Source organism: Gymnoscopelus braueri (assembly GCF_963280865.1).
Source record: "Gymnoscopelus braueri genome assembly, chromosome: 8".
Taxonomy (NCBI): domain Eukaryota; kingdom Metazoa; phylum Chordata; class Actinopteri; order Myctophiformes; family Myctophidae; genus Gymnoscopelus; species Gymnoscopelus braueri.
Window position 1 is genome coordinate 37,081,270 of NC_137609.1, and position 13,587 is coordinate 37,094,856.

At 43.0% G+C, this 13,587-nt stretch overlaps 1 protein-coding gene across 1 annotated transcript in view; it reads right to left on the reverse strand.

The window, feature by feature from the left end:
* Positions 1-13,587, reverse strand: part of LOC308089912 (protein FAM168A-like) — a 43,851-nt gene that overhangs the window by 20,585 nt on the left and 9,679 nt on the right. The window contains 1 exon segment of the mRNA XM_080434877.1: positions 8,521-8,612. Within this exon segment, the coding sequence (XP_080291003.1) occupies positions 8,521-8,612 (92 nt within the window).

Sequence of the window (13,587 nt, forward strand, 5' to 3'; positions counted from 1 at the left end):
GCGGGTGAGAGCGAGCTACAAGACAGCACTAATCACTGGATGAAACAAGAAACATTACTCCGGGGACGCATTCCAGTTTAGGAAGAGAGAGAGAGAGAGAGAGAGAGAGAGAGAGAGAGAGAGAGAGAGAGAGAGAGAGAGAGAGAGAGAGAGAGAGAGAGAGAGAGAGAGAGAGAGAGAGAGAGAGAGAGAGAGAGAGAGAGTGTGTGTGTGTGTGTGTGTGTGTGTGTGTGTGTGTGTGTGTGTGTGTGTGTGTGTGTGTGTGTGTGTGTGTGTGTGTGTGTGTGTGTGTGTGTGTGTGTGTGTGTGTGTGTGTGTGTGTGTGCGCGTGTGTGTGTGAGTCTGCGTTGGCGCATGCATTTGTGTGCGTGTGCTGCATATAAACTGTCTGCTTGTGCCAAGCATGGGTTCATTTAAGGTCGGATGACTAAACGCTGAATGCAGGACTGTCTCGGTCTCGCTCTCCACAAGCGGCCCTCCATTACATACCGTACGTGCTCTGCAAGAATGCGGTTGTGACATCATTTCAAAAGGAAAAGGGGAGATAAGGAAAGACAGAAGTGCTGGGGCGAAGGGGCAAAGGAGAAAGGAAGATGACTTGAGCACGAGATGAGAGATGAGAAGAAGAACAGAAAAACCATGGTTTTGTGGTAATAATGGTAATAATTCAACATATATAATTCTTTGATCAGGCACTGTCACGGTCCGCTCCTCCCACCGTGGACTGTGACTTTATTATTTAGCCCTTCACTGACCTTATATGGTATTGGACCGTTTAGGCCTGTTTAGGCCACTCATTCTGTTGTATTGTTCCCTTTGTTCCCTGTTCTCCGTGTACCTTATTTTGTAGTGTTGTCATGGTGTTTCCTGTCTGCCCTAGTTGTTGCTTCCTGTCTTGTCTCACCAGTATGTCCTTGCAATTGTAGTTCACCTGTGTCTTGTTCTGTTACAGCCAATCATGTGTTAATTGTCCTTTGTTCTCACCTGTGCCTAGTTAGTCCCTGTCTATTTATATGCCCCTCTGTTTGCATTCTGCGTTGGTTCGTTAATGTTGTTATAGTGTTCAGTCAATGACCTACTGTGTTCTTGTATTCTTTGTCCGCTATTAAAACCCTGTGCATTTGAACTAGCCTGCCTCCGCTTCACTGTCTGCGCTTGGGTCCTACACCTCTCTGCCTCGCACCGTGGCAGGCACTCAATAACTAAGCATGCCACAACCATTTTCCTTTTTGTTCTTTATACTTTGTATCATTTTGGTGTTATGAGAAGAAGGAAACAGCCAGCACTCAATACACGTCCTTTCACATATATTTATTTACAGTACCTCACCCAGACAGAGCAACGGACACGTTTCAACCTATTCACTGTTCCTCAGCGTTGGTGTTGACATTATCAGGTTTATGCTCTCAGACTGCAAAAATCAATCGTCAAATCAGTCAGGAATACAACACTCTCCTGTCCAAAGATTGGTCTCCATACCTGTCACTCTGGTTTTACCATAATCATGTAATGTTTGTCCTTTTACTCCTTTATCACACGCGCTTACCCAGTGCCTCTTCAAACACATACACATCCAAAACATTGTCACCACATCATGCCCCATACAGACAGAGGGAGGTAAAGACATACCTCCTGGCAGAGATTTCCGGTTCTTTTCTAGTTCAATAATCTTTTTGCCTAATTTCCAATACTATTATTGTGCTGCTATCATCTGGATCAGATAATAATGGACTAAATGCTCATCTGATGTGATGAGCTCTAATTGCTTGTCATTAGAGAATTTGTCTTGGTCCTGGACTCCTGGCTCATTACTACTCTCAGTACATGCTCTGCTCTGTTCAAAACTCCCATGGGGGAAGAGTTCAGACTGTTATTTTCACTTAATGATTTCACAACTTGACCCTTCCATTGTGTTACTGTAATTTTTGACCCGTTTTCAAATTTAAATTGGTAAAAAGTACCCTTTTCATTTCTTTATTGGAACAAGACTTCATGATATCCTCAGAAACAGCTATCTTAACGCAACAAAATTAATTACCACCATTTTAGTTAATTCTGATGGTCTCTATTAAAAAAGTGACATCTGTGGAGTTAAGGGTCAAATATGACCTGGCAGAGAAGTGTGGCTCAATTCTCCCCAAATTGTCAATATGTTTACATGTTTAAGAGTGAGAGAAACTTTCATAAAGTTTGGGTTTATGAAAAATAAATGACTTTTTACGTTCTATGGTATATGGGTCATTTGGGTATTTTGACCCTGACAGACTTATTTCAGATTTTTTAGCAGTTTTTATTTTTCATTGAAAAAAAGAAAGTACTCAGGAGCCGAGATACATAATTTTTAAGTTTTAAGTTAACAAGGAAGTGGATAGGAGTCTAAATCTTAAAAAAATCATATCTCCTTGGTCTTTGGGTAAACATTTGTTTTCAAAAAACGCATATATGCGTTCTTGGCAAGCAAGTGATGGATTCTAAAGAACGCAAAGAACGCATATATGCGTTCTTGGCAGGCAATGTGTTAACACCACAGATGTCACTATTTTTAATAATATTAACAAATTTTAAAGTTAAAAAACTAATACAAGTATTTTATTTTTGGAAGTGTGTGTTCTAGTCTATTATAGCCAGATAACATAATTATCCATTGTCTTCATTATAGGAACTTTAATGAGTGAATCTTGTAATGAGTGAATCTTTACATTTGAAAACGAGCTATATTGAAAGATGAAACCCTAACCCAAAATAATATTTTAAAAAGTGTTTACATGGATATGAATGCATAACAAGTCAGCTATGAGGTGGGGGAAAAAATATGTTTTAAATCACGGGTCAAAATTGACCCGCTAACACCAAAAGTGTCAGCAGGTTTCTAACACAATGCAAGGGTTAATTATTTCACAACTTGAACACATATAGTGAGTAATAACATGAAGCAAAGTACTTCAATTTGTTTTAAAGAATTATAAAGAAAATACCTTGAACAAAAGGATTAAAACAAATAAAGGTGCCATAACGTTTACTATGGCACCTTTTACTCAACACAATCGCCCCTCAAGCAAGTTTCAAGATGCTTTTCATCATACCGTACTGAAATAAACAGAAACCAAAGGCTTCCTTGAAAATCAAACAAACTGCATGTTTTGGAAAACGGTGTCAAATGTACTGCGTTGTAGTCAATGACCGAAACATGCGAAGACCACTGGCATGGCCCTTTAAAAACATAATCTAACAGAAAACAGAGACAGCGAGAAAGTGTGACTAAAGTAAAAAAATAAATAATTTTTTTTGGAGGGATGAGGCGTGCATCAGTGCAACAGAGTGTTTCAACTCTACATGGAACAAGGCCTGTTCCCCTCACAAATATATGAGTGCTTGTTGACCCGCAATGGACAAACTGCTCTCTTATGCCAGTTTGATGTTAATGCATTGCAGTGAGATAGACACAGAATGTGCATTTGTGCATTATTTCCTTGCAAAGTACTTTATAGAGAAAACCCAAGTGACCAAATGTAACATCATGTCCATGATGTGTTATTTATAGAACCCCCATCTAAAAGGCATGACCGCACCAATGCAACTAGTCACAACTCCTTCCAACAAAACAGTTTTAAGGCCAGTCCACACCAATGCAACTCCTTACAACCGACATTGGGGATAATGGTTGCAAGGAGTTGCATTGGTGTGGACTGGCTTTAAGACAGGGTTCCCAAACTTTTCCATGCCAAGGACCCCCAAATAGCCATAGGCGATAACATTGCAGTTATTCTTGCAGATTTTGAAAAGATGTGACACTAATGGCATTCCCAAAATATGGATGGCAGATTGAGAGTGGCACAATAGTGTTACGAATTGAATTTGAATTGAAATAAAAAAGCCAATTGACTCCTCCCCACACACACATGTATGTGTGCTGTCACTGCTGTTGTATCCTACTGACTCACCTGCCAGTGAGGAGCCCCCACCGGGAGGACATAGAACCTTTGCCCTGCTCCTCCCACCCCAACCATCCCTGCTGACAGGTGCCGCCCCAGCCCGTTAAGGTGACTCTCCACCAAACAGACTACTTCAGACTACAACAGACTACAACAGACTGGCAGTCTGTTGGCAAAAGTTGGCATTTAGTTCAGCACAAACTGTCGGCTGATGCACACATTGTTGTGCGCTTGCGTTAAGAGCTGGCAGTGCTGGCCTGCAAGATCCTGCCAGCGTTGCCAGGTCTGCTTATTATAAGCGACTTTGGGCTTGTTTTCCTGTAATAATAATAATAATAATAATAGATTTTATTTTTAACGCACTTTTCATTTACAGGAAATCTCAAAGTGCTACAGAAGGCAATTGCATAAAAACAGAAACATCACACCAGTAAAAGAAAACAATAACTAGGAAACTAGAAGAAAACAAGAATTAAAAACATTAAAAACATGGGGGCATAAAACCAGCTATAAAAATGCTTTGCTAAAAAGGTAGGTCTTTAGTCCTCTCTTAAAACAATCAACTGACTGTGGAGCTCTCAGGTGGACAGGGAGGGCGTTCCACAGTTCGGGGGCGGCCGAGCAGAAAGCCCGGTCGCCCATGGTACGAAGCTTTGCCTTGTGGGTTTTGAGGAGGTATGTGTTTGAAGAGCGGGTGTTGCGGGTTGAGGGTTGTAGGGGGACTAATTCCTTGAGGTAGGAAGGAGCGTTGCCGTGGATGCACTGATGTGTCAGAAGGGATACCTTGTAGTGGATTCTGAAGCAGACGGGAAGCCAGTGGAGTGAACGGAGGATGGGTGTGATGTGTTCATGTTTACGCACTCTCATCAGGATCCTAGCCGCGCTGTTTTGAATATACTGGAGCCTTTGAAGGCTCTTGCTAGGGATCCCGATGAGAAGTGCGTTACAGTAGTCCAGCCTGGAGGAGACGAAGGCGTGGACAAGTTTCTCTGAATCTGCTGGTGTGAGTGTGGGGCGGAGTTTTGAAATGTTACGGAGGTGAAAGAATGAAGTTTTGCAAATGTGTTTGATGTGGGATTCAAAGTTCAGATGGGGATCCATTTTTACTCCCAGGTTAGTGACCACTGGTGAGAGGGGAAGGTCCTGCCCGGAGAAGCTGATGCTGGTTATGGGTGATGTTTTTATTTGGTGTGGGTGCCTATGAGGAAAAGACTTTTTGTAAAGTCGCTTGTAAATATTCATAGTTGCGGGTTGATATAGTTTGGGCTTGTTTCTGAAGTGTAGTTGCTTATTTGGGCTTGCTTTCTTTTTGAAAATAGCTGATGTAATACGGCTCAAGTGGTGAAACTGGTCGCTTCTTTTGGGCTTGTTTTCATAGACCTGGTCGCTTGTTTCACTCACAGAATCTGGCAACAGAAGAGCCAGCTCAGATTGCAGCTCGGACCAAACCTTTACCCCCCTCCCTCCACCCTCTTCACTACCCCACGGCACCTGACGGCACGGTGCTGTCTACAACAGGTTGTCGGCAAGTTGTCGGCAGGAGACACTTTCCAACACCTTCGCGGCCGAGTCGGGCCGATAACAGTGGAGAGCTAGCTACCTTTACATGCAGTAACAATTATTACCCTCCCCACTCGGCTTCCCCTCTCCGAACACGGGCCAACTGGGTTCGTGTAGGCGCTCTTTTGCTTTTTTCTTTTCCCTCTCCTTTCCAATTACAACACCATCCCCCACTTTGAAAATCAGTGGTCTAAGTTACAAGTATTACTCCTATCCAATCACAATAGTGAATTATCATTACACAGATTCAATATTGTAATTAAGCTCAAAAGGCAATTGAACTGGGAGGAAAAAAAATAAATAATCAAAAGCTGTGTGTGTGTGTGTGTGTGTGTGTGTGTGTGTGTGTGTGTGTGTGTGTGTGTGTGTGTGTGTGTGTGTGTGTGTGTGTGTGTGTGTGTGTGTGTGTGTGTGTGTGTGTGTGTGTGTGTGTGTGTGTGTGTGGAGGTTCCCATACACAAAAAAATACACAGTCAGCCATATACGGCCCACTAATTAGATGCACATTTATGGAACAAAAGTGTGATTGTAGCCTGGCTGTCAATGACAAGCACAGCTAGAGAGAGAAACAGATGATATAGAATGGTACATCACCATACTGTAAGTTTACTATGTTTTTGGTTTAACATCCACAACCGTGTATGTGTGTGTGTGTGTGTGTGTGTGTGTGTGTGTGTGTGTGTGTGTGTGTGTGTGTGTGTGTGTGTGTGTGTGTGCGTGTGCGTGTGCGTGTGTGTGTGTGGCAGTAGTACTAGCAGAAACACAAAAAGCTCTACGGCAGATGGAAAATGAATGGTGGTCATCATCGACAACGATGGACTGCCATAAGCAAGCAATTAGTAGTAGTAGTAGTACTTCTATCTTTGTGAGAAACACAATGCCCTCCTCACAAGGATAAATATATGAGCAAAATGGGAAGTGAGGGAATTTGGGGGATTGTTACCTTTCAAGTGGCTGTTTTAGAGTTAAATAGTTTAGGGTTAGAATTAGTTGGGGCAAATGGCTAGTGTACCATCCATCCATATGGTTGCAACATGTCAGTTTTTATTTCAGCCAGAGAATTGTGTTGCATGTCTCCCCCCCTCTACCCTCTTATCTAAATAAAGACTAAAGAATATTAATAGAATTATGGTTTGGTAAAGGTTTTGGTTGAGGTTAGGCATGTGGTGAGGGTTAGAGGATATGGAATGAATGTACACAATGGCTTTGCTTACAAGGGTAGAAGTACAGAAATGTGTATCTAAACAGTCAATAATAATCTTATACATGAGGCCCATTCCCATTGCAGCATGTAAGATAATACGGACAGACACAAACAAGAGCTCTCTCCTCTCCCTCAACGTTTTGATCCTCCACACAGAAAGTAATGTTCTGTGGGCAGACAGCAGATGAGAGGGCACTGGGCACCCTTCCAAAGAAGTCCCCTTATCATACTGGTAGCAAACGCTGCGCCCATGAATCACTAGGGGAATGTCAGGGAGCTGGCCTGCACTCAGCAAGACATTTACACATTCACACAGTGTGTGATCATGCATTCTCATGTCTCTCTTCAAACAGAGAGATGCACCCTGACGCTGAATAGCACATACTTGACTGCTGGTTGCTGAGGGCATTTTCCACGCGACTCGTTTTTCTTCCATGCGTGCTATCAGGCAATAGAGTGCCATGTACATTAATTACGAGTCTTCATTTTGACGCAAGTACACTATAGGAGCCATGCACTTTACGGTCTGGTGTCCAGGAAAAATATGCAAATAGCTGCTTTATGCGTTCCTTCTATATTCAACACCCACAGTTGGCTTCTGTTTCCATGTATCACACAGACGTAATGTCCCTTTAGAGCAATTCCATATGTGCTGTATAAGGACTAGTGGTATATTTGGGTATAAAGAATTACATATCCTGCTCTCACTAAATTTGTTTCCTTAAACTAGAACCAAAACAGATTTAAATTCCATTTACAAACTCAGCCATGGAGCTGACAAGAGAGGAGATGGACCTGCAACTACAATGAATCGAAGCAGGTGACAGAATGAATTGATGCAGGTAACAGCATTTAAGTCATTTCAAGGGTGAGCAGGCAGACGAAAGTTTGGAAAAAGTTCCTGAAAGTATTGACTGTTAATGCTTAATTTATACTATACTGTCGTAAAATGGTGCCACGCGGCACATATCGTGCAACAAAGTATAAATCACGCTTAACAAGAATACAGGAGGATTTCACCCTGTATCTTTTGTGTACACATGCACTTGTCACAATAAAATAAAGATGTGGGTTATCTCCTGCAAAGACAACTAGAAACAAATCTAAAAAGGAAAACTTAAAAATAACATGATGAGTATGATTATTACAAATACTTGCCTTTATCGCAAGTTAAAACAGAATTGAGGACAAAGGACCCCAATGGAAACAAGCCATAGTGCTTTCTTGGGTTTAAAATCCTCTTAACAGACCTTGTATTGAACTGTACTTCCCTGTGCTTGTCTTTGCAAACCGTTAATAAAGTTTTCAATCAATCAACCAGGCTCTGTAGCCTACCAGCTCCGTGGCCTTGTGGTTAGAATGTCTGCCATGAGATTGGGATGCTGGGGTTCAATTCCACAGCCAGGTCATACCAAAGACTGTCAAAATGATACCAACATTTCTGCTCACTCTGTCCTCCAGCTTGACCCGGAAATAATTTGTATCCCAAAATGGTAATTTGCTTTTGGAGGAACTGAGAACGGAGAGCACCCCAAGCCACTTGGAGGGAGAAACAGCGAGTGTACATGCAGTGTTCACTTCAACCTGTTTCATGTCCTCTCACCGGAAGTGTTGACTGTTTTGTTATTGGACTGGGATGGGATGGAAACCACGACCATGCTGTCTGGGAGATGGGGTCTAAAAGCCATGCCGTGTCACAGACTTCAAAGTGATGATTTACAGCCGACAAAACTTCGATCTGCTCATATCCTAAAAATGTAAACATAAATGCAGTGCCCAAGGCTGAGAACAAGACACATTCATGTGTCTTGTTGCACGGCTCACCTGTGTACGTAATGTTCTTCGGGTTGCCATAAGGAGTCCCGGGCTGGACTGGACTGTACACAGGATTCATGATGGAAGACACTCTACCCTTACTGCAGATAGACAGACACAAACAGAAAAGGGAGAGAAAGAACAATTACTTAATTGTTAATTAACCACTTTCAACCTAGCATCAATAATCAACAAAATGATGGATAATTGCAGGTCACAACGCATCACTCATGACCCGATGTGTTGTGAGCTTGTAGATCGGCTATTTTCACTATTCATCGTCGATGAAATAAGCAACACAGGGTAGTTGAGATATTTTTGTCTTTTGTTATTTTTTGCATATTCCTCCTAGAAATACGTACAGTCCTCTACACCAGTGGTTCTCAAACTTTTTCTTGTCAAGGACCCCCAAATCAATGTGTATTTGGCCGCGGACCCCAACCTGAAAATATTTTGTGCCAAGGACCCCCATACAAGATTTGTGTTGTTAAAATGTTTGAAAAATATTCAACTCCACTTTGAGAACCACTGTTCCACACACAAGTTGACACAACACACATTTCATCGCATAGGTTGGATAGAGCAGTGGTTCCCAAACTTTTTAGCTCAAGACCCAAAAGAGAAATTAGACATTTGACCGCTGTTGGAAACAGTGAGACATTTTGTGAAGATACTTTTTCGTACGTCTTTATGCATTATTTAGATAGGAGATTGTAGATTGTAGATAGAGAAGGCAGAGAACTCTCTCAGAGTTATGGGGGGAGGGGGTGGGGTCCTTGAAATTAAAAAAAGTTTGAGAGCCAGTGCATGGTGTAGAGGTTAGTATGTGAGGATATCCTGGAGTTAAATTAATCACATACTGTATGTAACAGCACAGAGGGCTCAAACGCAACGCAGAACCCCTCTGTGAGCACTCAGGGCGATGAATCAGCACGCAAGGACAGAGAGGGAATGGATAACACACACACACACGCACACACACGCACACACACACACACACACACACGCACACACGCACACACACGGCAGCCCATTGAGATGTTAGTGTCCTTTGATTTATGAGATACATACAGTGGGTTTGCCAGTAGCTATGGCTGATGACACAGCCACTGGAGATCACTGTGAAATGAAAGCCTGAAACTGCACTTAATGTTGCGTCAGTGGGACAAGAAGAGTGTATCATTGCTGTCGGGCAGAAACCTCCTATTTCCATATTTGAACTTTTTCGTTTTTTTCCCCCATAAATTAATGCCCTACTTCGTCATACTACATACAATGTCACACAAGAATAGCAAAAATAGCCGATCTACAAGCTCAAAAACACTTCACATCACGGCACCTTTTGAGCTCGTAGATTTGTGCAGTTTTGGACATATGAGGTTTCCACCGGATAGCAACGGTATAATGGTTCAGTATACTGGGTGTTGTCACTGTTTCTCCTTGAGATATTTTTACCCCAATGTCTATACATCACCTGGCACCATTATTTACCTCCCACCATTATTTACGCTCTTCCCAAAGCTTGAGACTGCAGTCTATCTAAAGCAGGTGAGGCTTGGTTGATGTGAGACTGAATGCTAGACAGAGAGCCCTACTTAGATGATCTTTGGTGCAAGGTGCGTGCATGGACAAAAGTTAGACATTAGGGACGTGTCCGACAAAAAGAAATCTATTTAGATGGCGGATAATCTGGGTGTGAAGTATGATGCAAGGCGCAAAGGGGTTCTATTTAGTCTCTGAATTAGTGATGGGTGTGTTAGACATAACATGAATTAAACCAATCAGTGTCGTCTCCCATTCCCTTTAAGAGCTAAGTGCAGCGGCACCTGACACCTTCCATTTTAAATGACAGATTCAGCAAGTTGGAAAAACGGTTTTCTGCGGAGGAAATTGCTCCGCTCGTGAGCAAAGTGAAAGCGTGCAGCCATCTATGAGAGCAGCATTAATAATGCGATATGACGATGTCAGGACTCGGGAGATGAGGAAGCAAAAGCTCTCTGCTCACCTTAAACATCAAGTGGATAACGGAAGGTGCATGGACCACCCTCTGTGGAGGTCCTGCTCCATGGCAGATTTTGGCCATGCAGTCATTACAGGACACACAGCAGGATACATCCTCCTATAATGTCTCCTCATTTACTTCATGTCCAAGAGACAGAGATGTGATATCTTGACATAACTTAATAATCACATGCTCATTCTCGGTTCATTATACCACTTGAACCCCCAGCATGGGTTATTCTGGGGGGAACAGGGTTGAAGTGGTTAAACTGGCTAATAAAGCAGGACAGACGGCTGTGCATGCATCAGCCCTGACATGGAACTGTTACTGCTGTGTGTTGACCAGAGACAAATAAGGAATAAGCTACTAACTGTTTTCTTATTTCTCACTAATAGGAATAATGAACACGAGTGATGTGTTGAATTCAGATGTTGATTGCGAGTAGTGTGCACGTGTTACGAACAGGCCTATATAGGTCAATCTACCATGTAATGCCCTCATTAACTAGGGGAGAAATGCAGCGCTGAGGGACTGTGTCAGACTTTAGACGAGGTCACAGCTGGTCTATACTAAGGCGCAATTGCTGTCTGACTTTTCTCACTGTGCCTAAGATAGCAACGCGTCGACCGCACCCCATTTTAAAACCAACACACCCATCGGTGCACAGGTGAACACAACTAGCCTAGTGCGTGCAATTCTGTATGAAATGTATTGTGCACATAAAAGCCGACTGGAAAGCTCCAGTCCATAATTTCATCAGCTACAGTACATCATGTGCACAGCTGTCATCCCCTCATCTCCTCATATTACTGTATCAATTATGATGTTCTTTTGCCAAATATGAGCACATTTCATAGACTGTAAAGAATAAGTGTGTTCTTAATTGTGTGTGTTCTTATGTTTTCTACAGCCACTCTACAATATGCCGACCCATATTCATGAAGGGTCATTTATTCCCGAATCCTGCAACTTTACTGCAACCCGTAGGCTATATCCTCAGTTCCGTAGCACCCCCAATTAACAGTCAAGCTGCCCCTCAGCATTCCTAATAATAATCTGCTGGCCACTGAAGGTTAAGAACTGGTAGTTTGGTTAGGCTAAGTTTAGGCATGGATTTGGTTTTATTCGTTAATTTGAGGTAAGGTTAGACACTGTTAGTGTGGTTTAGGCATGGTTTCGGTGAGGTTAACCACTTAATTTGAACCATATAGCATTCCTATTCTGAGGGGTCAAACATTCTTTGATTCTGGTCAACTAATTAGGGCTTTGTTGATTAAATACTTAGTTGACCGGGGTCCCCCAAGGCTCTATACTAGGTTCACTCCTTTTTTCCCTCTACACCAAATCCCCTTTCCAACAATAGCTGATCTACAAGCCCACAACGTTCCATATTACGCCACGCTGTGAGCTTTCAAAGGCGTTCAAAGCTTAATAGCGTTTCCTTCACCAATGCTACCCATGACTGAATATCCACTGCCTTTAGATCCTCAGAGCTCAACTAAAGATGTTCTGCAGCAGCTGATAACGCTCACATTTATGATAACCAATCCGTATGCGACTCCTAATGGTTCATTGTCCAAAAGCTTTTCCACACCCTCCATCACAGTCTGGTGGTTTTCGACTCTACCCAAGCCCAGGCTATAAGCTTCAATATGTCGTTCGCAAAGCTGAGCAGATGTTCCGCTGTCAGCTGCCCTCCATGAAGGAGCCGTTTGACGCAAGGGTGATGAAGAGGGTGGGTGGGACAGCACACCGAGGGAGACGTCACCCTTCTCAACTAACTGTCCAAGACTTTACCACCCACATGCAGTCTGCTACCACCACCTGCTGAGGAAACTGGCCACACTCCCACTTCTATCTCCTGTTTGTGTACAGTATTGTGCACCAGCACCATGTGCACACACCTGCCTAGTGCCTACCCTGCCCTATGCATCAATGCCACAAGACAGTTGCCTCTGCAGTCACTTGTGAATGAAGCGATTCAATATTCAAATCTAATTCAGATGGAAACAAAAGCCTGTGAGGGGATGTGTGAAGATAGTACATGCGGTTTGTTACCTGAAACTTTGTTAAACTCACTAAGGCCCCAGCGCAAAATGAGGCAACTCATTGCATGTGTCCACTTCTTCTTCCCATCTGCCGTGTATGCGACGCAAACATCCCACTTACAGTATTTGCATGTCTGTTTTTCTGTATTTAACATTTTGTTAAATGTTTAGAGTGGAAATGTCTACATTTAACCTTTTGTCAAGTATTTAGTTTGGCAATGTCCACATTTAATTGCATATTTTGTTTGGCAATTTATTGTCTCTGTGTGTGTGTCCGTGTGTGTGCCTGTGTGTGTGCCTGTGTGTGTGAAACTTTGCACGCACACTCCCAGTAGGCCAAGCATAGTGCCGCCTCATGGTGGCACTATAACAGGCCACTTCACACTTTGGCCTATAACTCTTATAAAAAGAGTTCAAAATCTTTTTCTCCCAGGATTCCTTGGATCATGACGCAACAGCGCATATCGGCACTGGCTGCCTTCCAACGTTTGCGGGCCCTGGGTAGGCAGCCTGGCCTGGCGGAGACCTGCGCTCCGAGGGGCGCATTCTAATTTAAACTATGGCAATGGGCGTTGGGAACGATGGCCGTTGGGAACACACACCCATCCGGCACCGGTTAAGCAACCCACGACTCATTGTACCCATTGCAACCATTATCATAGTACTTGAGGCCAGTCTACAATGATGACATATTCAGGACATGATCTCCATACATGGGCATAAAAAGGACTCAAACAGACAGACAGACAGACAGAGACAGAGATCTCCATATATGAGCATTAAATGGGACACAATGAGACAAACAGACGGACAGATAGACAGACAGATACAGAGATTTCTGGATTTTTTTCGTTCTGGACCACCACTTATCCGGCCAAATTCCCACTTGGCACAACTCTGGTCCTCTGTGATGCACACGCCTCGTTTGAAGTCGATCGGTCAGACGGTACAGTTACAGTATGCGTGAGACAGACAGACACACAGATTTCGTGCATAGATAGATAGATAGATGCGCTGTTATTTTGG